Consider the following 27,822-nt stretch of genomic DNA (forward strand, 5'->3'; position numbering starts at 1 on the left):
AGCTAGAGAAAAGAAAATAATATTAAAATCCCAAGGAAGAGAAAAATACATTTAGAGTACTGTGCTGTATTTATTTAAAAAAAAAAAAAAATCTGCATAGAAGTAGACTCACATAGTACAAAACCATGTTGTTTAAGGGTTCACTATACACTATTTTATTATTTATTATATCAGATCCAACATACTGATACCCACCTCAAAAAAGCTCTCTACATACTGTAATACATATACACCACAATCACTGAAGTTGTTTTGCTGGGGTACTTTTGGATTAGAGCCTTTCATAACATCTTTGGAAAAACTTCTTTTGCTTCCTTTTTTAACTTCCCATTCCACTTCTAAATACCTGCAATAATGCACAAATAGTAAGAATATACATATATAAATGTACATAGTCCCTCATTCCCATCAGAATACAAAGTACAAATTATGGTTTTGAACTTACTCTCTTAGAATTTTTACAACATTTGATCGAGAAGGGCCTCTAAGTGAATCCATCAGTAGGATACAAGGTCTGTGGGGTGAAATGAACAAATGTTAATACTTTATAATGGTTTTTTAAAAAAATAGATTTTTTACTTATTCCTTTGAGAGAGAGCGAGCGAGCATGAGCAGGGAGGGCGATGGTCAGAAGGAAAGGGAGAAGCCGACTCACTGCTGAGTGGGGAGCCTAATGTACGGCTCAACCCCAGGACCCTGGGATCATGACCTGAGCTGGAGGCAGATGAGTGATCCACCAAGGTGCCCCAATACTTTATGTTAAAAAGGCATAAAAAGATGAACACCAACAACAGAATTTAAAATATTTAAAATTCCCTTGCCTCAGTAAAACTTAGGGGAAAAAAATCTTATAGATACATATACCCTAACAATACCTAAATAGTCATGGTTATATTAAATACCAAGTTATAGAATATTAATTGAACCATATCTTATTATGAACATGTCACTAAAGTTCTACTCTTGGTTCCTTAAAAGAAAATAAAATTTAGTAAAAATAACTCTGAAAATTTGAATATCTCCAAATGGCAAATTACCAAAAGTGGGACCATACAAAGTAGAAATAATTACATTAAAAAAAAAGATTTTAGTTATTTGAGAGAGAGAGTGAGAGAGAGGACATGAGCAAGGTGGTGGTGGGGGGAGGGCAAGAGGAAGAAGGAGAAGTAGACTCCCAGCTGAGCAGGGAGCCCGATGCGGGGCTATATCCTGGGACTCCAGGATCATGACCTGAGCTGAAGGCAGGGGCTTAACCAACTGAGCTACCCAGGCCCCCCAATTCCACTTTTTTAAAAAAGATTTTATTTAGGGACACCTGGGTGGCTCGGTGGTTGAGCGTCTGCCTTCAGCTCAGGGCACAGTCCCAAGATCTGGGATCGAGTCCCACATCAGGCTCCCTTCATGGAGCCTGCTTCTCCCTCTGCCTGTGTCTCTGCCTCTCTCTCTCTCTGTGTGTGTCTCTCATGAATAAATAAATCTTTTAAATATATAAATAAAAAATCTTTATTTATTTATTTGAGAGAGAGAGAGAGAGAGCATGAGCAGGGTGGAGAGGGAGAAGGCGCTCCTGGCTGAGCAGACAGCCCAACGCGGGGCTTGATCCCAGGACCCCAGGATCAAGACCTGAGCTGAAGGCAGACATTTAACCCACTGAGCCACCCAGAGACCCCCCCCAAATTCCATTTTTAAGTTTTTTTTTAAGTAATCTCTACACCCAATGTGGGGCTCAAATCCACAGCCCCAATATCAAGAGTCACACACTCTTCCAATGAGCCAGATAGACACCCTGAAATAATCCCCATTTAAAAAAAATGTTTATTTATTTGTGAGAGACACACAGAGAGAGAAAGAGAGGCAGAGACACAGGCAGAGGGAGAAGCAGGCTCCATGCAGGGAGCCTGACGTGGGACTCGATCCCAGGTCTCCAGGATCAGGCCCTGGGCTGAAGGCGGCACTAAACTGCTGAGCCACCTTGGTTGCCCAATAATCCCCATTTTTAACTAAAACCTATTATAGATAACAAAACAGGTAATCATCATATAGAAGAATTAGTTTAGGGTCACATGGCTGGCTCAGTCAGTGGAGGATACAACTATTGATCTCGGTCGGGGCTGTGAGTTCAAGCCCCACATTGAGTGTAGAGATTATTTTAAAAAAGAAAGGAAAAGACAAGACGAGGGGAGGGGAGGGCAGGGGAGGGGAAGAAAGAAAAGAAGAAAAGAAAAGAAAAGAAAAGAAAAGAAAAGAAAAGAAAAGAAAAGAAAAGAAAAGAAAAGAAAAGAAAAAAAGAAAAGAAAAGAAAAGAAAAGAAAAGAAAGAAAAGAAAAGAAGAAAAAAAGAAAAAGAAAAAGAAAAAGGAAGGGAAGGGAAGGGAAGGGAAGGGAGGGGAGGGGAAGGGGAAGAGGAGAAGAGAAGAGACGAGAAGAGAAGAGAAGAGAAGAGAAAAAAATAGTTTAGAATCCAGTATTTTTTGCAAGATTCCACTTCACACTCAAACAGAGAAATGATTACCCATTCTCCCCAACTGGAGCCCTGGACACTAGGCAATTCTCTTCATTCACCCTGACAGTCTTCATAACTTTTAAGGGCTTGTTTAAATAAAAACTATCCAGTTATGTTTTATTCTATGAGGATATGTAAATAAAATTTTAAAATTTATTTATGCAGTTTCCAAGGTATAAAATTAATGCTTACTGTTTACAGATAGTAGGCTTTAAATGCCACTGTCCTATTTCTGAATTGCAGTTGTCGTCGGCAAGGAATCCATCATCACTGCTATCATCCTATAAAAGACAGCCTGTTAGTAGTGAAAATATACAATCTAAATAATTAATAACCTCACATTATAGCACTACCGATGATAAAAAAGATCTTTGTAACAAACATGTAAATCTTTTCTATTTAATAGTCATCAGACATGAGAAAATGTGGTCACTTGATGCTAATTATCTAATGCCACAGCACTGACATTTTAATGAAATCACTGATCAGAAGTCTATGAAATATTGTTACATCTATTTTCAATGTAAAAGAAAAATTTAAAGACTGAATATATTATGATTCATTCTTCTTCAATATTACTGCTCTGATTTAGGTATTTCTATAAAAATTTAGTTTTTTGGTTAAGACAGCTGTTTTCGTTAGGAACATAAATGACATATTATTCTTTGACATAAATAATTTTTTCAAATTAGAAATACTTAAAGGGTTTTCAGAAATATCCTTGACAGAATCATATATGCACTTCACTTAAGACAACTTTTTTTTTATTAAAGATTTTTTTATCTATTTATTCATGAGAGACACAGTAAGGGAGGCAGAGACACAGGCAGGAGGAGAAGCAGGCTCCATGCAAGAAGCCTGATGCGGGACTCGATCCGGGGAATCCAGGATCATGCCCTGAGCCAAAGGTAGATGTTCAACCGCTGAGCCACCAAGCGGTTCTCTTGAGGCGTCCCAAGAGAAGACAATTTAATGACACTCTGTCTTATTTTAGATTATCTTGAATGTAAAACAAGGCTTTTCCTATTCTTTAGAATGCTCTGGCAACCTTATAAAATAATCAACAATAGAAATAATAATAATACACAGATTAGCTTGTTCACATAACCATTACAATCAAAGGAGCGTAAGAATAGCACTCATTATAAACCTTGAATGTAATCCATATATATGCGGGTATAAGTTGCAGAGAAAAACGGTATTTCTTAGACATACATTGTTGAGCAAGGGATATTACAAAAAATGGCTTTTTTCCACAGGAGGATTGTGCAAAAAGGAAAAATGGTGCAATACAAAGCTATCTTCAATACTAGATAAAGTTTTTCCTAACAACTAAAGAAAGGTCAGAGATTAAAGAAATGGAATGCTGTATGATTCTTAAAACTTCTCTTTCAATATGAAACCCCCTTTAACTGAAGTCATAAAATATTTTCAAAAATCTATTTCATTCTTGGTGTAAATAAAATTTATCAGAGCAAATGAAACTCTAAGGAAGTGAGAATTTATCTATGTTAGTTCTAACTAAATATTGTGTGCTTCTGCCATGGTTAATATACATTAAAATAGAAGAAAGGAAAAGAATCACTGAAAGCGTGGAAAAAATAATTTTCCTGTGCTCAAGCACAACATAACCAAGCATCTATATTTGCCTCCTGATTAGTTAGACCAAAGATTAAGTATGACCCAGAAATGCTTTAAAAGAGGAGGAGAAAGGGATGGTAGGGCTAGTGGGAGTGGTGGCTGGGTTCAGATAGGAGAATCAATTTTATATTAAAACTTTTCTGAAGTAGGTAATAGTTTAGTCTGCAATAGCAAAAACTACAACAAAAACCCTAAAAGAAAAATAAAATCACACTATACATTTATCCTGGCAACTTCTGAATTAAAAACTTAGTTTGTGCTTTAAGATGAGACCCAAATTCAGAAGGCATGAGTTACTGGTTAAGGAATTTCTTACAGAACTCCAAAGAAAAACTTAATTAGATAGAATATTGGAGCTTTCTGCCTAGCATTAGGCTTTACCTGGTTATCCTGATCTTCTGAGAAGTCGATGAGTTCATCTTCAAGCATTTTGCTACCTTCAGTTGATTCATCACTATAGTTTAGCCTAATTTTGCTTAAGCCATCTATATCAATAAGAAACAGTATAAAATTTTTAAAAGGACATGGACATAACTTATAGTATGTTAAAATTAATGGTAGCAATTAATAATATAGTAATTACAGATAAAATGCTGCTTTAACATGTAATTCCACAAATGTAACTTATTTTTCATAAAAACCTGGATTGACACATCAATTACAAAGTTGCTTCTACAACTCAGACCCTAAAATTCATTAAAATTTAACCTAGGTATTAATTATATCATAAATATATGTATATATAAAACATTAAATATAATATCTATATATACATTATAAGTATATGTATTAAAACATTTTTGTGCTAGGTATGCTAGATAGATTTAGTAACAGAGACTACAACAGTCTAAAAATAACCTAATGTCCAATAACAGGAATGGTTAGCTAATTGTAGAACATAAAATATCACACAATTTTTTTTTTATTTTTATTTTTTTTATTTATGATAGTCACAGAGAGAGAGAGAGAGAGAGGCAGAGACACAGGCAGAGGGAGAAGCAGGCTCCATGCACCGGGAGCCCGATGTGGGATTCAATCCCGGGTCTCCAGGATCGCGCCCTGGGCCAAAGGCAGGCGCCAAACCGCTGCGCCACCCAGGGATCCCTATCACACAGTTTTAAAAGTATAAAATTATGAAAAATTATCTAATAGAGACTAAAAATTATGATTAAGGGTTTTTTTTAAGATTTTATTTATTTATTCATGATAAACATAGAGAGAGAGAGGCAGAGACACAGGCACAGAGAGAAGCAGCCTCCATGCCGGGAGCCCAACGTGGGACTTGATCCCAGGATTCCAGGATTGCGCCCTGGGCCAAAGGCAGGCACTAAACCGCTGAGCCACCCAGGGATCCCCATGATTAAGGTTTAAACAGATTTGTTTTTAGACAACTAATAGAGAGTAAAATACAAAAATTAAAATACTCATGACATTAGGATAATAGCTCTGGATGAGTTCCCCAACTCTGTATATTTTTCCCTCTTTTTTAAAATTTATTTTTATTTTTATTTTGGAAGATGGAGGGCAAGAGCATACAAGCGGGGAGTGGAGGGACAGAGAGAATCTTAAGCAGGCTCCAATGCTGGGCCTGATCTTATGACTCTGAGACCGTGACTCAAGCCAAAATCAAGAGTTGGACACTTTACTGAGCCACCAAGGCACCCCTGTATATATTTCCTTCATGTTTCGTTATGTTCATTGACTTTTTAATAAATAAAACCAGCCAAACCAAATTTAGATGCTAGTAGTATGAAATGACTCAGAAGAAAAGTTTGAAATGGATGTATTTTTATTTTTGAAATGGATACTTTTAAAGGTCAGTTTCAAGAATCTAAATCCATAAATATAAAATATTTTGCTGAAAGACACTAATTACACATGATGTTTCAAAGGAATGTAAGATTTATATGAAAATAATGCAAAGTGAGGGACTTTAATACCAAATTTAGTAATCTGCTTATTAAAGAGTATATCTTTTCTACTTTAAGAAGTATGACATTAAGGGATTTTAGACAAGATGAAGTTTATTTTTGTATAAGTTATTAAAGGGGAATTAAAATACTAATAGAGGCAAGATGGAGTGGTAAGATAGCAAAATAAAACATGCTCCTAAAAAGAAATCTCTCTCTCTCTCTCTCTCTAAATGTTGATTGGAAACATACTATTTAAATAATAAACACTTTGGTAAATATGTTTGTTACATGAAAAATAATAATCTCTTCAATTTTTTTTTCAAAAATCTATTTTTATGTTTGTTTGAAACTAAAATACCTATATTTGAATAAAACTTGTCCAAATCCTCAGGCAATTCCAAATCAATTATTATCAAGTTAATCTAGCAGCCAATTATTCATATCTATAGAAGTTGTATAATATAAATATAAACCTTACACAAATGAAGTATATGTGCATTTCAAAAAAGGGAGAAAAATAATTTAAATAGAATAGTCAATTCTTTCATGCAGTAAACAAATGTCCTGATGTACACTGAGAGGTGATAACGCAACTGTTTTTTTTAATCAGTCACAGTTCCTGAGAATTTCTCATATAGTTAGATCCTCTGAAGATTCCAAGTGTGATTCCAGAGTTTAAAACATACATTTTTCATGTGCCATAGCAAGACAACATTTCATATGGTGCCCAACTGAAAAACTAGCAAATGAAAGTACTGATACCAAACATTATTTTCCTACAATCGCCCTTAGCATAATCCCTATGAAAAGACACAATTCCCACTTCTGATATCAGGAGTCAAAACTTGTAATTCTATATATTTGATAGTTAAAACGATACTAAAACTATCTAAAATGCCCTGTTTAAGGGTGCCTGGCTGTGTTGGTGGAGCGTGCAATTCTTAAGCTTGGGGTTGTAAATTCAGACCCCATGTTGGGTGTAGAGATTACTAAAAAACATATAAACATATAAATAAATATAAATAAAAAATAAAACAAAATGCTTTGTTTAAATTCTGTCAATTATATTCCTAGGCAAAACAGAAATCAATTATTGAGATAGTAATCATAATCACAGAAATTTTATAAGCTCTTCTTATCCTCATTTTTAATATGCTATTATTTTATATAGACAGACTACTTAACCAACCTCTCTAACATAGTAAAAGCACCTCTAGAGAGGACTCTTATTTAATGTACTTTTGGATGAGTGATCCCTTGGAAGCATCTGATGAAAGCACAGAAATGCAGACTTGCTCTAGAGCACTGTTTTTCAAACTGTGGGACACTATCATCATTGGATTAAGGCAAGCATCAAAAAGAATAGAAAGTATCAGTGTATCACACTCAATAAAAGGAAATCAACTCCCCTTATGGAAGATATTGTTGATATGGTTGCATGCATACTAAAAACAAAACAAAAACAAATACACAAACTATAGTTTAAAAAAAAGGATAAACAGATACTAAAAAGGCAAACTTCGTAAACAGAGGATTCTTTACTTTGATCTCTTCTAGGATTTGTGAGGATATTTGCTTAAATTTAACTGGGTACTACTCAACTAGAACATTAATTTGAAGGAGAGGGCCACTAGGAGTTTCTGGGGTTTGTATGAAGCCATAGGCTTTGTCCTATTGCTTTAAGTCATGAACTTTAATTCATTTTTAATTTGAATTCACATTATAGTGTATGAGGTTAGTGATCAAAGAGGAACTTTAAAGAAAATAGTTCCATGGAAATATAACCCACGTCATACAATTTACTCATTTAAAATGTACAATTCAGTTGTTTTTATGTATTTGCACATATGTGCAGCTACCATCAGAGTAAATTTTATTATTTTACAAGTATTAATTTGAGGGGGGGGGACATGCAAGCAGGGGGAGGGGCAAAGGGAGAGGGAGAGACAGTCTTTAATAGACTCAGTGTGGAGCATTGAGCACAACAGAGGGCTCAATCTCACTACCCTGAGACCATATCCTGGGCCAAAACCAAGAGTCATATGCTTACCCGACTGTGCCACTCAGGTGCCCCTCATCAGAATAAGTTTTAAAACCTCATTAAGAAACCCTGTACCTTTCAGTTATCATTTCCCCCTTCCTTGTATTCCTATCTGCCACACCACACCAGCCCTAAGTAGCTACTAATCTACTCTATAGATTTTCCTGTTCGGGAGATTTCATACAAATGGAATCATATAATATATGGTCTTTTTTTTTTTTTTAATATATGGTCTTTTGTGACTACTTTCACAATATTTTCAAGACTCATCAATGTTGTAGCATGTATCAGTATTTCATTTATTTCTATGAGCTAGATATATCACTAACTGATTATCCATCTGTCCATTGAACATCTGGGTTGCTTCTACATTTTTGCTACTACAATGTTACAATGAACATTCATCCCCACTGTGCTTTTATTTCTCTTGGATATATATGTAGTAGTGAAATTGCTGGATATTATTATTAATCTACATTTAATTTTTTGAGGAATTATCAAATGGTCTTCCAAAGAAAGCAGCTGCACCATTTTACATTCCCACTAACAAAGGTGGTTTATTCACATTCCCACCAATAAATGTTAGTATCTGACTTTTTGACTGTAGCCATACTAGTGTGATATGGAGGAGTATCTCATTGCAGTTTGGGTTTGCATTTCCCTTATGTCTAATGATGTCCATCATCTTTTCATGTGCTGACAAAACGGTTTTCAAGGAAATGAGAAACAATGCACACTGCCTTGAAGGCTTACTCTTCAGGTTGTCCAAATGGCAGTTAATCTTTAGTATGACTGTACACTGCCTCTCATTTTTTTTCTACTCAAGTATTAAAATACTAAAACTGAAAAATAATAGAGGCAGCAGTTGGTGATTACCCACTTTGTCTATCTTCATTCCATTTCTTGCCTAATGAAAGACTGAAAAGGGAGTCGAAAAGTGAGTCAGAAAAGCAAGTATTTATGTGTTTGGCTTTTGATGTACTTTTTGCTGTAACTGCTAAATTTCCCCCTTCTGCCGGTTATCTTAAACCTTCCAAAGGGCACAAAGATCAACAGTATAGAGCTAGCATTCTTAATTTTAAGATTTTATTTAGGGGGTGGAGTGGGAAGGGGGGGAGCACAGCAGAGAAGGAATCTGAAGCAGATTCTGCACTGAGCATAGAGCCTGACGTGGGGCTCGATCCCACAACCACAAGACCACGACCCAGCCAAAACCAAGTGTTGAATGCTTAACCAACTGAGTCACCCAGGTGCCCCAGCATTCTTAATTTTTGATAGGTTCTTTCTGAATTCACATTAATTTCTTCTATGCCTTATTTTAACTTTTTTCTTCCAAAGAAAATTTATTAGATTTATTCATAGTTTAATAAGCAAGGTATATGTCATAGCATGTTATGGATTTTATGAAGTAGATTATTTTTCTTTTGAGATGGACAGAAAATTACACAATTGATTTGATATGAAATTTAAGTATGGAAAGAGAAACTTTAGATCTAACAAAGTACTAGGAATATGGAACTGATTCAAGGGGAAAAATTCAATTCATTACACCTGAATGGAAAGAGAAAAACCAAGATTGGACCAGTGCCCTTCTTCCTATTAAAACATGAAAGGGAGTAAGGAATAAAAAACTAACTTTTCATTTAAATGTGAACAACCATTTTGGAGGAAAAGGTTTTAAATTCTGACCCTTGCTATTTGATCTCTATTTGCTTACCTGTAAACTGAGAAGAATGAACTAATTTGCCTTAAAGATCTAAGACTGTCCAACTACTGTTTGTGCCACATATTAGTAAACTGCCTATGAAATAAGAATAAATCCAAGATGCTATAAATGAAAAATGTAGGCCTTGTACTACAATTTTAAAAACTTTGGGTTGTAAAAAGGCACAAGGGAAAGTTTTTGGAGTGATAGCAAAGTTCTAAATCGTGATTACTGTACTGTAGCAATTACAAGACTACACATATTTATCAAAGCTCACTGAGCTATACTTAGAAAATGGGTGAATGTTGCTAATAAATAAATCGTATCTTACTAAACCTGACTTTAAAAAACAAGTATGCCCTAAAACCTTAATCCTATGTATAAACAATCCAATTTATTCTGAATTCCTTAATTCTTTTGAAACATTTAGAAACATACCTGTATGATGCATAGAATTTAAATATTCATTCTGTAGGCCATTTTCACTTTTAGTCCTATCAACAACTTTCTGGCATGTAGATTCTCCTTTATTCGATTCTTCATTTTCACTTGCCGTCTGATTTACTTTTTTTAGACTACATTTCACACTGCCCGTGTTTCTCCGATAATGAGGGTCACTTTCTTCCTGTTCAGCACTTGAATCAATTCCAGCTACACAATGTTTTCTGTTTAGCATCTTCTTAATTACAGGCTTGGCAGAAGAGTTTTGCGAACAACTGTCCATTTCACTGGCTGAAGGAGAAGAAATACAACTGTCCTCTACACTGGAACATTTTTGCATGGCTGTATTTTCATGATAATGAGGATTAGGTTCATATTTTGGTTTTTCCAAACCAGGGAAGCAAACCACAGCCAAAAACCAGTGTGCACTGTAAAAAACAAATGAAACTATTGAATATATTATTAGAAGAGTTTATTAGGCAAAAAATGTCAACTGAAATATTTTTCTAAAGCTTCTGTCAACAAATTTATTTCGATTCTCAAATGAATCCACTAGTTTATAAGATCATTAATAGAATACAATGTCTATTTAAAAACATAGAAAAAAAATAAAAATAAAAATAAAAACAATATAGAGACAGGCAGAGGGAGAAGCAGGCTCCATGCAGGGAGCCCGATGCGGGACTCGATCCAGGGACTCCAGAATCATGTCCTGAGCCAAAGGCAGATGCTCAACCGCTGAGCCACCCAGGCCATCCTCCCTTTACTGCTTTTTGAATGAAAAATTCATTTCTATTTTTAAGCAATTTAGGAAAATATAAATTAGATCACTGTAATTCACCATTCCCATTTACCTTCCTCTTGACCTATTTATGTCAAAGGATAGAAAACTAGCCTCAAGATTAAAATGTTTTCAGAAGTCTAAAAAGACTGTATACTTTTGAACATTTTCTAAATATTGCACATATATAGCTTTTAAAAAAATTTTACCATGTCTGTTTTTCTTAAGAATAAGGTTAGGCATTGCTTAATGTTGAAAATATTAAATAATTCTTTGTCTTTTTTTTTTAAATTTTACTTATTTATTCATGAGAGACAGAGAGAGAGAGAGAGAGAGGCAGAGACACAGGCAGAGGGAGAAGCAGGCTCCACGCAGGGAGCCCGATGTGGGACTCGATCCGGGGTACCCAGGATCACAGCCTGGGCTGAAGGCAGGCACTAAACCACTGAGCCACCAGGGCTGTCCAATAATTCTTTGTCTTATGCTATATTGGTAGATATACACTAAAATGAAACAACATATTTATTTTAAACATTATTACAAAACTTCAGGATTAGTAGAGTTCCAGTTATCAGGTGGGTGCTCTTGATATAGCTGAATTCAGGTATCACGGTTTCTAATAATATGTTTTAAGCCATGAGTAAAAAGCTGTACAGCTAACATTGATTAATATCCATTAATCTAATGAGGAATTTTATTAAGGGTTTACCATTTGCTAGACAGTGTTACATGCTAGGATACAATGAACAGGCAACAGATGTCAGAGAACTTATTAGTTGAGTACAGTGTCATATAGTAAGGTGTCCAATAGATGTTTCAGGAGTGAAAAAATGTGTGTCTTGACATGAATGTATTATTCTATACTCTCATTTTTATAAAATGCTGAATTCCTCCAAGGTAATATGAAGAAACACTGTCTCTTCATCAGATAGCATAAACACAAGGGTGACAGAGCCTGGCTTCATCCTCAGCATTTTAAAGGCCAGATGGAAGAATGCTTCTCTCCTGTTCTTAGTTATTAATCCTCATTATCCTAGGGACTTAGGTCAGGCCAGGGTAGTAGAAAGAGCAACACATCATCTTCCTCACTTCACTATAAAACATAGCTGACTATAAGTCACAGCTCAATGATAGAAGAGTTAAATGGTGTTTTAAAAATTGGTTTAAAGTGATATAATATAGTAGTTCTCAACCTAAAGTCTATAACCTAAATCTATCACAGTTTTTAATATTTCTTAGCTCTAACAATATGTATAAGCCATTACTTTTCTGTTGTACACTTAAAAACTAAGAAAAATTCTTTATTTAGCTGAAAGAAGAAACATGAATCAGATACATCCGAGGTTATTTGCAACCTGTAAGAGACAGGGCTTTGCTTTTATGATTCTTTTAACAGCAGGTACACAGTGACCTTAAACCAACCCTAGGAGAAGACGACAAAACAAGTAATTTCACTTAAGATTGATTGGATCTAAATATTAATATTTCTTCCTTATCAATTTTTAACAAGTAGCTTACAAACTTTAAAGAAACTACCACTATCAGGAAAAAAATAAAAATAAAACAAAAAGCAAAAACACATAAGCTTATCTAAAATAATTAGTGAATAGAGGGCACTTGGGTGACTCAGTGGTTGAGCATCTGCCTTTGGTTCAGGGCGTGATCCCAGAGTCCTGGGATTGAGTCCCACATCGGGCTTCCTGCATGAAGCCTGCTCCTTCTCTGCCTATGTTCTGCCTCTCCCTCTGTGTCTCTCAAGTATAAGTAAATAAAATCTTTAAAAAATAAATAAATAAAATAAAACAAAATAATTAATGACTAGAAAATGTGCTTTACAACTTCAAAAACAAAACAAAACAAAATGAGCCCTCAGGATCTGGAGGCTATTCTTCCATCTACAAACGGCATAGTTCTTTTGTAGAATCCTTTACTGACTTTTCATCTTTGTTCATTCTCTTTCATCAAGGTAACTGGAAGCATTCGTCATAGCTTCAACCCATCCCAGATACATTAAGAGGAATGTGCCTCTATTGCTAAAGTGTGTATCTTAAGTTTTTATAATTCATTTTTGACAAATAGTATCTTAAATATTTATTATTCATTTTTAACAAATAGCTCTCTATGTATATCTTCCTTTTCATCTAAGCAGGCAGATCACATGTTATTCTTTATGACAAATTACTGTTAAGAAACCTTATTTTTGAGGATAATGAAGAAATTAAGAATTAGTTTTAAACTTGGTTTTTAATTATGATAAAATCTTTGACTTAAATATATAGATCCTAAGAAGCTGGGCTTTATAAGCCATTACTAGTGTTTTGACCTAGCCTATCTATCTTTGGCTGGGCTCATTAGAGAGCACAGGTCTTATGATTAATGTTATGATTTTTAAATAAACAGAATTGGATTCTAGTATTGAGTGAATGTTTTTCACAGTGGGGGAAAAAAAGAGCACATTCAGAAGCTAGCCCAGCATAGCTAGGTTTATCAGATACAAACAATCTCATAGAAAACCAACCTCAGACAAACTCTGGAAACATGATAGACTGAAACAAATCAAGGCCATTTCTCAGTTTGTCTAAGCAGAGACAAGCAAGGTCACAATGCAACGAAAAAAATATCAAATATTTCCCTTTCTTTCTAAATGGGTAATGCTACTTCTTTACCGAAGCAAACAACTGTTTCCTTACATCTTCCCCCAAACTACCAAACCAAAACCCAAATTCTGTTACATGTGCTTTCTCTCTCTCTCTCTCTCTCTTTTTGTTGGCAACCATGGTGTGTATTCTCTCTTGAGGCAAGTAATAAACTCAAGGTGTCAAACTACAAGTGTATTCCTGGGAATTTTTGCCTGGAAGGCACAGGAAAACAGAAATATGAAATATAAAATCTCTCGAAGTCTAAATTGCAGAATAATTCTATCCTATGCCTCTCTAGTCACTATGGGAGAATGCAAAATATTTAACCACCTCCATTTACTTAGAAAATAGTTTCAAGTAGGCAGCATGGTTTTCAATTTGAACATGATACAAATCTGGCTGTCTTTTCTTTTGATTAAAAGCCAAAGTGTTTTCTTTTTCTTTTTATTTTTTTTTTTTATTTTTTTTTATTTTTATTTTTTTTTATTTTATGATAGTCACAGAGAGAGAGAGAGAGAGAGGCAGAGACATAGGCAGAGGGAGAAGCAGGCTCCATGCACTGGGAGCCTGATGTGGGATTCGATCCTGGGTCTCCAGGATCGCGCCCTGGGCCAAAGGCAGGCGCCAAACCGCTGCGCCACCCAGGGATCCCTTCTTTTTCTTTTTAAAAGATTTTATTTATTCATGTGAGAGAGAGAGAGAGAGAGGCAGAGAGACATAGGCACAGGGAGAAGCAGGCTCCATGCAGGAAGCCCGATGTGGGACTCCATCCTGGAACTCCAGGATCACACCCTGAGCCAAAGGCAGATGCTTAACTGCTGAGCCACCCAGGTATCCCAAGTCGAAGTGTTTTCTAAAGATTCAAATTTTACTACGTGACCTACTCATTATTCTGTATAAAGAAGTATGCTTGCTCTTTAGGATGTTTAGTAGACAACAGTACCACATTTTTTTTTTGGTAGACAACACTACCACATTTTAAAAATGACATTATTGTACACTGATAAACAAAATTATATCTCTTGCTAGTCTTCAGAAAATTCAACATATTACATGATTCACTAAAAAATTGCATTCATTTTCATAGAATACACAGCATAAACATAAACACATAAAACAAATTTCAGAAAGTTTAAAAAAGAATGAATTCTTCAACTCATATACACATTTTCTAAAAATGGCCTTCACATTTACATAATGAAAATTCTTACTCACGCTTCATTAAGGGGTACAAAAATAAAATCCTTCTCAAAAATATCTACATGCCGAGTCCATGTTTTTACTCTCCCATGTCGCTTTTGCTGTATTCTACAAGACAAGAGATAAACTATCACCTTCTGAAATGTTTCTAATGCTTCAGCTTATATGCAGTCATTTATAAATTATGAAGACTAAGATGTAAATAAACAAAAGTGTTGTATAAGGTGATTTAACAAGTAGCGTTAAAAAAAAACATCTCAGATGAAGCTGGGAAGGTGTGAAACCACCTATCACTGAATCTGCAAGACAGAATTATTTAATTCCTGCTATTATTTACTAAGTGAACCCAGTGCTACTATTTTTATTACTGCATATCAGCAACTATATTGAGAAATGTATCAGATCATCACCTATGATGACTGAGAGGAGAGCTGGTAAAGTGAGCATTATAAAAGACGAAATAAAATAGACTATGAACAATGGCCAAACCAATCACTCTCATGAACTCTTAAGATGTAAAATTAGAAATCACTGAAAGAGTGTAAAATATCATTTATATTGTGCACAAGAGCCATCAATTCAAGACAATTGACAGCACTTATGGTATTTTTTTTTTAAAGATTTTATTTATTTATTCATGAGGGAGGGAGAGAGAGAGAGAGAGAGAGAGAGAGAGAGAGGCAGAGACACAGGCAGAGGGAGATGCAGGCTCCATTGCAGGGAGCCCGACGTGGGACTTAATCCCAGGTCTCCAGGATCACACCCTGGGCTGAAGGCAGCACTAAACCGCTGAGCCACCGGGGCTGCCCACTTATGGCATTTTGTATACATCTTTTGACCAAGTATCAGTGCAAATTAGAGTTGGATGCAATCACTATATAGAGAGAAATTATGAACAAACTGATTAAGGCCTAATATGTAGAACAGTGTTTCCTTTAACTCATTGGAGCAGAATTATCCAAATAATTTATTAAAAGTATAGATTCACAGGTTCCTCTCTTAAATATGAGTGGAACAGAGCAATTTGTACCTAATAAATATCTAAGTATTTTTTTTAATTATCAGGCATATTTGGGGAATATTAATTTAGATAACAGACCAAATACGTTTATGAATTCTAGGTATTCTTGAGGCTTTAAAGTACTATGAATTATATAAATTTTGCTAACTGATAATAGAATTAAAAGATGTTGACTGAATGAAAGTACTTTTTTATTAAATTAAACTTGAGTGACTTCCTACATCTGTTAAATATCCTCAGAGCTTGACTTACGATAAATTAGTTGTCTCATGAAGATTTCTTCTTTCTCTCTGATTAAGGCGTTTATAGAAAAAAGAACTGAATATATGAATTCGGTCAGCTTCTTCTTTCTTCAGTTTTTCAAGCACCAAATATCTATTTTACAAAAAAAAATCCAAATATAATGTATTTAAGAGTTTATACTAATAAGAGTCAAACAGCGATCAAATAACTATTCAGGCACCATCAACCTCTATTTCTTACAATTGAAAGACTTTATTAGCAAAATTTGCTTCATAATCTAGACAATGGTAACTACTAGATTATTTTCAACGAATGAAAGGTAATATTTGAGAGTATAACTATGTAATTTGCAAGATCTGAGCTTGAAAACTCAAATAAATAAAAAAAGAAGGAAAAATAACAACCACCATAGAAATACAGAGAATTGTAACAGACTATTACGAAAAATGATATGCCAACAAAATGGGAAACCTAGAAGAAATGCATAAACTCCTAGAAATGTATAACCTTCCAAAACTGAAGAATAGATAATTAGAACAGACTGATTACTAGGAAACTAAATCAGTAATCAAAAAACTCCACAAATATCCAGGACTGGATGGCTTTGCTGGTGAATTCTTTTAAATTTTTAAAGAAAAGTTAATAACTGTTCTATTCAAACTATTCCAAAAATCAGGAGAGAAAGTAAAGCTTCCAAATTCATTCTACAAGGCAAGCATCACCCAGATACCATTTAACCAGATAAAAATACTACAAAAAAAGAGAACTACAGTCCAATACCTCTGATGAACATAGATACAAAAGTCCTCAACAAAATATATGCAAACCAAATCCAATGACACGTTAAAAAAAATAATTCATCATGATAAAGTGAGATTTATTCCTGGGATGTAATGGTGGTTTAATACTCACAAATCAATCAACATGATGCATCACCATTAATAAGGGAAAGGATAAAAAACAGATGATCATGTCAATAGATGCAGAAAAAGCATAGAACAAAGTACATCATTCATGATTAAAACTCTCAACAAAGTAAGTGTAGAGGGAATATACCTCAACATAATAAAGGCATATGAACAAACCATAGTTAGCAACATACTCAATGATGAAAACAGAACTTTTCCTCTAAGATCAGGAACAGAATAAGGATGTATACTTTCAAAATTCTTATTTAATATAGTACTAGATGTCCTAACACAGCAATCAGACAAGAAAAATTGAAAAGCAACCACATTGCTAAGGAAGAAATAAAAATTTCACTATTTAAAGGTGATATGATGCTATATGTAGAAAACCCTATAGACTCCACTGGAAAGGGGCACCTGGGTGGCTCAATCACTTAAGCGTCCAATTCTTGATTTTGGCTCGGTCATGAGTTTGAGCCCCATGTCAGGCTCTGCACTGGGCATGGAGCCTGCTTAAGATTTTCTCCCCCTGACCCCTCTTCCTCCATCTCTTTAAAAAAAAAAAAATCTATCAAAAAAAACTAATAAACTGATAAATAAATTCATCAAAGTCACAGGACACAAATTTAATCTACAGAAATCTGTTGATTATACATCAATAAGGAAGTAGAAGAAGGAAAAATTAATACCTAGGAACATCTTTAACCAAAGAAGTAAAAGACGCATACTTTGAAAACTACAAAACACTAATGAATGAAACTGAAGATGATGTGAACAAATGTAAAGATATTCCATGCTCATGGATTGGGAGAACCAATACTGTAAAATGTCCATACTACCCAAAGCAATCCACAGATTTAATATAATCTCTATCAAAATACCAACATTTTTTTTACAGAACTAGAACAAATAATACTAAAATTTGTATGGAACCACAAAAGACCCAGAATAGCTAAAGCAATCTTGAGAAAGAACAAAGCCAGAGGTAACACAATCTCAAATTCAAGAAATACTACAAAGTAGTAGTAATCAAAACAGTATGGCACCAGCACAAAAATAAACACATAGATCAATGTAACAGAATAGAGAGCCCAGAAATAAACCCACACTTATATGTCAATCTACAACAAAGGAAGCAAGAATATACAATGGGGAAAAGAGTCTCTTCAACTAAGTGTTAGGAAAACTGCATGGGTACATGCGGAAGTATAAAACTGGACCATTTTCTTATACCATACACAAAAATAAACCCAAAATAGATTAAAGATCCAAATGTGAGACTGAAACCATAAAAATCCTAGAAGAAAACACAGGCAGTAATTTCTCTGACATCATAGAAACATTTTTCTATATAACTCTTCAGGCAAGGGAAACAAAAGCAAAATTAAACTCTTGGGACTACACCAAAAAAAAGTTTTACACAGTGAAGGAAACCATCAACAAAATAAAAAAGTAATCTACGAAATGGGAGAAGATATCATATCTGCAAATGACATATCCAACAAGGGGTTAATATCCAAAATATATAGAGAACTAATACAACTCAACATGAAAAAGAAAAAAAAAATCAAATAATCCAATTAACAATGGGCAGAAGGCATGAACAGACATTTTCCCAAAGACATACAGTGGCTAACAGACATATGAAAAGATGCTCAACATCATTAATCATTGGGAAATTCAAATCAAAATCACAAAGAGATATCACTAAATTCCTGTCAGTATAGTAAAATAAAAAAACACAAGAAATAACAAGTATTGGTGAAAAAGTGGAGGAAAAGGAACCCTCATGCACTGTTGGTAGGAATCCAAGTTGGTACAACCACTATGGAAAAACAGTAGGAGGAACCTCAAAAAATCAAAAATAGAATTACCATATAATCCAGTAATTCTACTACTGAGTATTTACCCAAAGAAAACGAAAACAACAATTTGAAAAGACATATGCACCCACAGGTTTTTATCACAGCATTATCTACAATAGCCAAGACATGGAAACAAACCAAATTACCCAAGCATGAATGGATAAAACTGTGGTGTGTGTACACACACATACATACACACACACACACACATCATGGATTATTACTCAGCCATCAAAAAGAATGAGATCTTGCCATTTGCAACAACATGAATGGACCCAGAGGGTATATGCTAAGTAAAATAAGGCGAAAAAAGACAAATATATGATTTCATTCATGTGTAGCATTTAAGAAACAAGACAACAAATGAAGAAAAAAAAAAGAACCTCCTCATAAGACTTGTAAATACAGAGAACAAACTGGTGGTCGCCAGAGAAGTGGGTGGGGGGGATAAATGAACTAGATAATAGGGATTAAGAATACAACTTATCTTGATGAGGACTGAGTAATATATAAAATTGTTGAGCCATTATACTGTATACCTGAAACTAACACAACACTGTATGTTAAGGAAATAAAAAGTCATCGGAAAAAAGTTTGTTTCCTACTTATAGAATTAGAAATGGAAAAGAATGAGCAGCTCTGGTAGTATTTGAATACTTATTTTAACATAGTGAAGTTTAACAAAAAAGTTTCTTTTTAATTCACTTTTAAGCATGTCACGAGACAAATATAAACAACTTTTTATTTTATTTATTTACTAGATTTTTGTTTATTCAAGAGAGGCTCAGAGAGAAAGGCAGAGACATAGGCAGAGGTAGAAGCAGGCTTTCTGTGGGGAGCCCGATGTGGGACTTGATCCCAGGACTCCAGGATCATGCCCTGAGCCAAGAGCAAACACCCAACCACTGTGCCACCCAGGCATCCCAAATTTTTATTTTTAAAGATATATTTATTTTATTTTAGAGAGAGAAAGCGCTAAAGTGCAAAGTGGGGGGAGGGGCAACCATGGAGAGGGGAGTGAGGGAGAAAACCCCCAAGCAGATTCTCTGCTGAGTGGGTCACAATCCCAGGACCCTGAGATTATGACCTGAGCTGAAATCAAGTTGGACACTCAACCAACTGAGCCTCCCAGCATCCCATAAACATATTTTTTTAAAAACATGGATTTTGTTAGGTTTTCTTTTTCATTTAGAATATTTTTTTTGCATCAGAAAAGGCAAAACTTTTAGATAATTTAACTTTAATGTAATTTTAAAGTGCTACTATAAAATGTCAAGGAGCCTCCTGAAAATGTAAAGAATTTTGAGTATATAAAAATACTATAAAATCTCTTATCACACTATAAATAGTAAAGATTTAAGTATAAATAAACCACAATGAAAAAATAGGTTTTCAATTTATGTTTTAAATCCAACTATATGCTTTAAAAAGCAAAACCTATTTTAAATATAAAGAGTTAAAAGTAAAGGGATGAAGAAATACATACCATGCAAACAAAAACCAACAGAAAGCTGGAGTAACTATATTCATTTAGAACAAAGCAAGCTTAAGAACAAAGACATTATCAAGAATATAGTGTTCTTAATATATTAAGAACAAAGACATATCAAGAATATACATTACAAACCATGAAGGGTTGATTCTCCAAGAAACGTAAACTTTTATGCACCTAACAAATATTAAAAATACATACGGCAAAAATGGATTTGAAAGGAAAAATAGACAAACCCATTATTATACTTGGAGATCCATAATCTTTTCAATAATTCAATAATTGATAGAACAAATAGGCATAAAATCAGTATGGACAAAGATGACCCAAACAGTACTGTCAAACAACTTGGCCAAAGTGACATTCACAGAACAACACTTCATCCAACAACAATAGTATTGTTCTGCACAGTCAAGACTTTTCGCTCAGTTTCTTAAGGTGGTATACATTAGAATTAAGAGATATCTTTTTCAAAAATTATGATGAAATGCATAATCTCAAATTTACAATCTTAACAATTTTTTAAAAGATTTTATTTTTAAATAATTTTTATACCTAACGTGGGCTTGAACCCACAATCCCAAGACTAAGGATCTTGCTCCACTGACTGAGCCAGCCAGGCACTCTCAATCTTAAACATTTTTTTTTAACAAATTTTTACTTTTAAGTAATCTCTATACCCAACGTGAGGCTTGAACTCAACAATCCCTAGATCAAGAGTTGCACGCTCTACCAGCTGAGCCAGCTAGGCACCACCCAATCTTAACCATTTTTAAGTGCACAGTTCAAGAATGTTATTAAGTATATTCACATGGTTGTGAAACAGATCTCTAGAACCTCATATTGCAAAACAGAAACTCTTTACTCATTAAAAAATTCTTTTCCCCTCACCCTTCAGCTTCTGATAACCATCATTTATTTTCTTTTTGTATGACTTTGACTCTTTCAGATACCTAATATAGGTGGAATTATACAGTACTTGTTTTTGTGACTGGCTTATTTTTGCATAACGTCTTTTAGATTCATCCATGCTATAGCTTGTGATAGCTTTCCTTCCTTTTTAAAACTGAATAATATTCCACGGTATCTATATACATTTTGTTTATCCATTCATTCATCAATGGACATGTGAGTTGCTTCCACCTCTTGGCTAGTATGAACATGGGTGTTCAAGTACCTCTTTGAGACCATATTTTTAATTCTTGTGGATATATACCCAGAAACAGGATTACTGGATCATAGGGTAGTCCTATTTTTAATTTTTGAGGGGCCACCATACTGTTTTCTTTAGTGGCTGCACCATTTTACATTCCCACCAGCAGTACAAAAGGAATCCAATTTGCGTTGGGTTCTTGGCAATACTTCTTTTCTCTCTCTCTCTCTCTCTCTCTTTTTTTTTTAGATAGTAGCCATCCTAATGGGGTTCAGATAATTCTCTGTGGGTCTGACTTGTATTTCTCTGATGAATAATATGGAAGATTTTTTTCATACATTTGTTGGCCATTTGTATGAGATAACATCTTTTGTCTTAACTATGAAGAACTTTGAACTCATTTTTCTCCCCAACTCATTCTTGAATGTGTTTGTTAGGTCCCAGAGGAATCTAACATCTGCAAAGTTAAGCATTTAAAATCTATGACACTTTCTCTTGCTAGCAAATCTAGGATACATTTTATAATTTATTGAAATATAATTCATTACTATCAAATCTTCAAAAGAAAAATAGTACCTTTGAAAATGGGTATAGTTAACATAAATAGGAATATAATATTATGCCTTGACATGAAGCATATCTTTTTAGCTGATGATGATTTTGACCTTGTTCAAATTTAGTTATTCTATCAATTGTTGAGAGAAGGCAGCTGAAGTCTCCATCTTTGTGGATTTGTCTGTTTCTCTTATTAGATAGGTTCATTTTTGATTTATATATTTTGTAGCTCTGTTGTATGGTACATACCTATTTAGGATTGCTAAGTCTTCTTGGTGGATTTATTTAGCATTGTAGAGCATCCCTTTCTACCCCTGGTAATTGTTTTTGTTCTAAAGTTTATTTTTCTAATAATAATATAGTTAAATCTTGCTTGAATATTTGCTTGATATATATTTTTCCATCCTTTTATTTTCAATTTACATATTATTATCTTTGGAGTCACTTTTTTTGCTATGTTGGGCTATGGTGTTTAATTAATCCACAGCTTTGCCAATCTTGGTCTTTTCATTAAATTAACTTTGGAGTCACTTTTTTTGCATAGTTGGGCTATGGTGTTTAATTAATACACAGCTTTGCCAATCTTGGTCTAACATAACTTTGGAGTCACTTTTTTTGCATAGTTGGGCTATGGTGTTTAATTAATCCACAGCTTTGCCAATCTTGGTCTTTTCATTAACATAAATAGTGCATTTAAAATGAATGTTGGAAAGAAAAGAAAAGAAAAAAAGAAAAGAAAAGAAAAGAAAGAAAAGAAAAGAAGGAAGGAAGGAAGGAAAATAGTGCATTTAAAATGAATGTTGGAAAGAAAAGAAAGAAAAGAGAAAGAAAGAAAAGGAAAGAAAGAAAGAAAAGAAAAAGGAAAGAAAAGAAAAGAAAAAAGAAAAGAAAAGAAAAGAAAAGAAGAAAAGAAAAGGAAAGGAAAGGAAAGGAAAGGAAAGGAAAGGAAAAAAGAAGAAAAGGAGAAAAGAGAAAAGAAAAGAAAGAAAAGAAAAAAAAAAGAAAAGAAAGAAGAGAAGAGAAGAGAAGAAAAGAAAAGAAAAAAGAAAAGAAAGAAAAAGAAAAAGAAAAAGAAAAAGAAAAAGAAAAAGAAAGAAAAAGAAAAAGAAAAAGAAAAAGAAAAAGAAAAAGAAAAAGAAAAAGAAAAAGAAAAAGAAAAAGAAAAAGAAAAAGAAAAAGAAAAGAAGTTAGGGGTGCCTGGATGACTTGGTCAGTTGAGCATCCAACTCTCAATTTCCACTCAGGGTATGATCTCAGAGTCCTGAGATTGAGCTTCACTTTGGGCTCCATGCTCAGCAGGGAGCCTGCTTGAGAGTATCTTTTTCTCTCTCTCACTGTTCCTTCCCCGGTCAAATACACAAATCTTCAAAGTAAATAAATAAATAAGGTGGATGTAGTTAGTGATAAATTCTATTTTCTAGGTCACTGATTCTTTCCTCTGTCCTCTCCATTTTGCTGTTGAGCCTGTTAAGGCTTTTATTTGTTCTTATAGTTCTAGTTCTAAAATTTCCATTTCTTTCTTTTTTATATCTAGTTTTTCTTAAGTTTCACTTTTGTTCACAATGGTTCCCTGAAGGATTTTTATAATGGATGCTTCAAAATCTGTCATAATTCTAATTCTGTAATTCTAATATCTGTGCCATCTTGGTGTTGACTATCTATTTACATTATGTTTTCTCATTCCATTTGAGCTCTTTCTGCTTATTGGTCACATAAGTGATTTTCAATGGAAATATGGGCATTTCGAGTATTATGTTACGGGACCCTACAACTTATTTAATTCTTGTAGGCCTCCCCTGGCCATCTTCCAGTAGGTGTCGTGGGCTCCACCTCATTACAGCCAGACGGAGGTGGAAGTTCAGGTTCTCTACTAGGCCACTATTACGAGAAACAGAAGAGCTCTGGTTACTGATGAGTAGGGATGGGAGTCTCCCCACCACGTCTCCACCGATACTACTTCTGCTGGATAGAGAGAAAACAGAGTACCTCATTATCCCCCAGGGACCAGGGTGCAAGTCCAGCTCTGTATATTTGACATGTATTAGCTCAGGGTCACTGCGACCTTAAAGTTATTCTTAGCTCTTATCTGCCTTAATCTCTACTGACTACTAAATGTATCTTCCTTTAAAGCTTTCACTTCCCTTCAATTTCATGACAACTCAACTCTGGATTTTTCTTCTTACTTCTCAGATCCTTCAGAATTTATTCATAAGAATCTTTCTTCTCTAGCTCTCCAGATTCTGTCCTTATAGCTTTTTCTCACTCTATATTTCTACCTAAGCAATTTTACCCCTTGCTCATAATTAAAGTACCACTTGCAAAATAAAGCCCCCTAAATCTCTATGTCTCCAGGCCAGAACTCAAAAACCTCAAGAGCCATATACTCAACTGTTCATTGGTACTGTCCCTTTGGTTGTGTCACAAACATCTAAAAATGAACTTATCCCTTCCTCCACCCAAAACCGTTCTGTTTTTTTTGTTCATTGCTTCACAGTCAGTGACAAAATCATTTAACAGGTCTCACTAGTTAGAAAGCATGGAGTTATCTGTCATCCATTCCTCTTCTTAATATCCATTCATTCAGTTGCTAAACAACTCTACCTCTTAAACACTTCCTCTTCATGCCAATTATAATGGCTTAATGAGTTTTTTTTTTTTTAAGTAGGCTACACTTAGTGTTGAGCCCAATGGGGGGCTTGAATTCAGAGGTTGGAAGCTTAACCAACTGAGACATACAAGTGCCCCTTAATCAGGCTTATATCACCTTAATTAAATCTCCTCAAATCATCTCTGATCTAGACATACACAATGAACATGCTTTTCAAAATGATCTTAAGGAAGTTCAATTATGATACTGTGTCTCTGATCAATGTATTCTTTTCCCAAACTGTTAACTACAACCATTAGCAGGCTATAAAATCAATTCAGCAGCTTTCAACAATCAGTTCTTTAAAAAAACATTGTTTTATGAAATACATTTGAATAAACTAGAAAATATTGGCAAGTGCTGGATATACTAATAGTTAAGTTCTGTTTTGTTGCATATACACACTCATTTTATATCACAAACCAGTAAACACATACAGATTTATACATGTATAAACCCACTGCACATACATGTATATGCATGTGTATACTGGGTCATGATGTAAGCTCTTCCAGGAAAGCTTCTTGGTTACATTTCCCAACCCCCAAAGAGAATGAAGCATTCTTTGGTGCTGCATCTATACCATGTTAATGTTTCTGTCAATGCTTTAATCCCATATTTGTGTTCCCTACAAGACCATAAACTTCTAACACAGTATGTTGCAAAAGCTGGCACTTGATGAATATCAAGTAAAATCACACTTCTGTGCTTGCTAAAAGGTTTATCACCTAATTTAGAGTAGTACCAGTTTTTTAAAGGCTTAAAGCAGTGTAACACAATAAGCTGAACATGCTGCATGTAACAAGCATTTTCCTAGTGCTTGACACGTATTTAATTCTCATATCCTTGAGATCTTCTTATTCTTATTCTCACTTTTTAAATGAGAAAACACAGGTAGAGACATTAAATAATTTCCCTGTCACATAAGTAGCAGTGATGGAATTCAAAACCCAATCGTTCTGATTCTAGAAAACAAAGACATAACATGATAGGATGTTAAAGATATGCTAAACAAAAGTAGAAGATGAACTTACTTCAAATAAAAGTCTATAATAACGTCATTTAAAAATTCTCCTTCACTTAGACAGTGCAGGTCCTCATTAGTAACAGAGATGCCTCCCTTAGCTGGAGGTGGTGGATATACTATCAATCTGTAACAAAATAAAACATATAACCAACTTAAAAAAGAAAGAAACCCAAGCAAATGAAAAAATGTACGTGTACGTGTGTGTAATTGATATGTAATAAAGTAGAAAAGGAAGCTAAAAGCATTGCAAATGTAAATTAATACTCTCACTTTTCTACAGGGCCCATGAAGATGGTATGATTCTCTCCAGTTTCTTCATCATCATCAAAAAACTGGAATTCTTGTTTGTTCTTAAGTTGTATTTTAGATTCAAGGGACACCTGGTAAAGGAAATTAAATTACCAGTTTACAAAATCAACTGGGAAATTTTTCAATAAAAAAAATCAAAGCACAAGGCATGAATACTTTAGAATTTAAGAAATTTAAAAACATGAATTTAAAAAGTATACATGATTTTTAACAAAAATAAGAAACAGGAAAAACCAGGACCCACATTCTTTGTATGTATAGTTTCTAGAGCAGTGATACTCTTTCAATTTTTTTAACAATGGTTTTTTTGGTATCTTGTCTATCACTTCTATCATCCTTATTAAATTAGATTATGTTTGTAAATCCAAAGAACAGATGTAGTGGTTTTTGATTCTGGGAGTGGAGGCCTACCTAAGTTCAATTACTAAGCAATCCATGGGATATGGGAGTAGAGGCTCAGGAAACACAGTCCAATGAGCTTCAGTTCCCCAGAATGAAGAAGTCCTTAAAGAAAGAGCATTACACTCATATTTTTTTCTATCACAGCTGCCTTATGGCTCCTGATGCTCTTTTCTTCCTTCGTAATACTCTTGTAGCAAGTTCTGCAAAAGAAGGGGAATGATTCCCCTTTCTTCTGTTCTTTTCATCAAACCACTAACCGTGTGAATAGCTCTTCTCTGGTGAGACCTCGCTCAACTTCACTAAGATTGTGCCTTGGATAGCCCTATTTCCAATCTGTAGGCAGGTTGAAAGATTTAAAGTATTTCTAATAAATTAAGTCAGGAAAATTCAGTTGCAGGGTTAGGCCACTTATCTGTGTCATATAACATTATACCATATGTTAAAAGAATACACAGCCTTTGGTTCAGGTGGCTTCGGAGTTATTCACTATATAGTTATTCTAGGATTGGGTACATATATTGACAGTGACAATCAAAAGGCAGATATTCGTTTCCTAAATTTTTAAACATGTATGCACATGTTACATATAAATGTACATCAAGGACCAAAATTCCTTTATCTGTTGAAGCCAATGGCATCAATGGGAACTACTAGCAAATTTAAGAGTAACAATTTCAATGTAGCAGTATATGAGCATGCATGTTCAGAGTGGAGGGAAAAGAAAACAGAATGAGAGAAAAAAGAAAAGATAAAGAGATAAGAGTAAGAATGTGGAAAGGAACTGTTTCTGAGACCTGTACCAACTACTATTTTTGTCACAAGTCACCTACCCACCATTAATGTTTTGACACAAGATAGTTTACAAATAACATACAAAAGCAAATAATTCTGAAATGGAATTAAAAATATCTAAGTCCAAAATGAGCAGTAGAATAATGAAACATATTTCCCTTTAAAGCTACTCAATATTTAAAAAACTAAAAAACATAATTACATTTTTAATTTTGTTTTCTTTTTGCACACAACTTCCTTTGATGCTCTCTTCATAGGTTCTTGTACAGGCAACAAGTCTGCTATTGGCTTCTTCAAAGGGAATTTTTGCAAAAAAATTGGACACATTGTTCTTTATACCAATGTCAGTAATGATACTTTCAAATACCATATTTGCCTGAGGATCTAGGCCATTTTGAAAAATTAAAATTATGTATTGTTCTTCCGAATCTGAAAAAAAAAATAATAACTTTAAGAGGAAAAACAAAAACAGATAAACAGATACGGGAAAAGAGTAACAACTAGTTATTTCCGAGGATATCATCAGAAATCCTGGTGTCAGTGTT

General features: G+C 34.3%; 1 protein-coding gene across 8 annotated transcripts in view; it reads right to left on the minus strand.

Moving 5' to 3' along the window:
• SENP6 (SUMO specific peptidase 6) overlaps nucleotides 1-27,822 on the minus strand; it is a 120,623-nt gene that overhangs the window by 2,491 nt on the left and 90,310 nt on the right. For all 8 annotated transcript variants that reach the window (XM_041736405.1, XM_041736260.1, XM_041736176.1 and 5 more), the window contains 10 exons: nucleotides 27,480-27,706; nucleotides 26,045-26,154; nucleotides 25,782-25,898; nucleotides 16,137-16,259; nucleotides 14,879-14,971; nucleotides 10,241-10,671; nucleotides 4,525-4,628; nucleotides 2,695-2,783; nucleotides 446-514; nucleotides 196-346 (listed from right to left, as the gene is read on the minus strand). In XM_041736405.1, coding sequence (XP_041592339.1) covers nucleotides 196-346; nucleotides 446-514; nucleotides 2,695-2,783; nucleotides 4,525-4,628; nucleotides 10,241-10,671; nucleotides 14,879-14,971; nucleotides 16,137-16,259; nucleotides 25,782-25,898; nucleotides 26,045-26,154; nucleotides 27,480-27,706 — 1,514 coding nt within the window. The remainder of the gene's footprint in view (nucleotides 1-195; nucleotides 347-445; nucleotides 515-2,694; nucleotides 2,784-4,524; nucleotides 4,629-10,240; nucleotides 10,672-14,878; nucleotides 14,972-16,136; nucleotides 16,260-25,781; nucleotides 25,899-26,044; nucleotides 26,155-27,479; nucleotides 27,707-27,822) is intronic.

This window comes from Vulpes lagopus, chromosome 1 (assembly GCF_018345385.1).
Source record: "Vulpes lagopus strain Blue_001 chromosome 1, ASM1834538v1, whole genome shotgun sequence".
Classification (NCBI taxonomy): Eukaryota; Metazoa; Chordata; class Mammalia; order Carnivora; family Canidae; genus Vulpes; species Vulpes lagopus.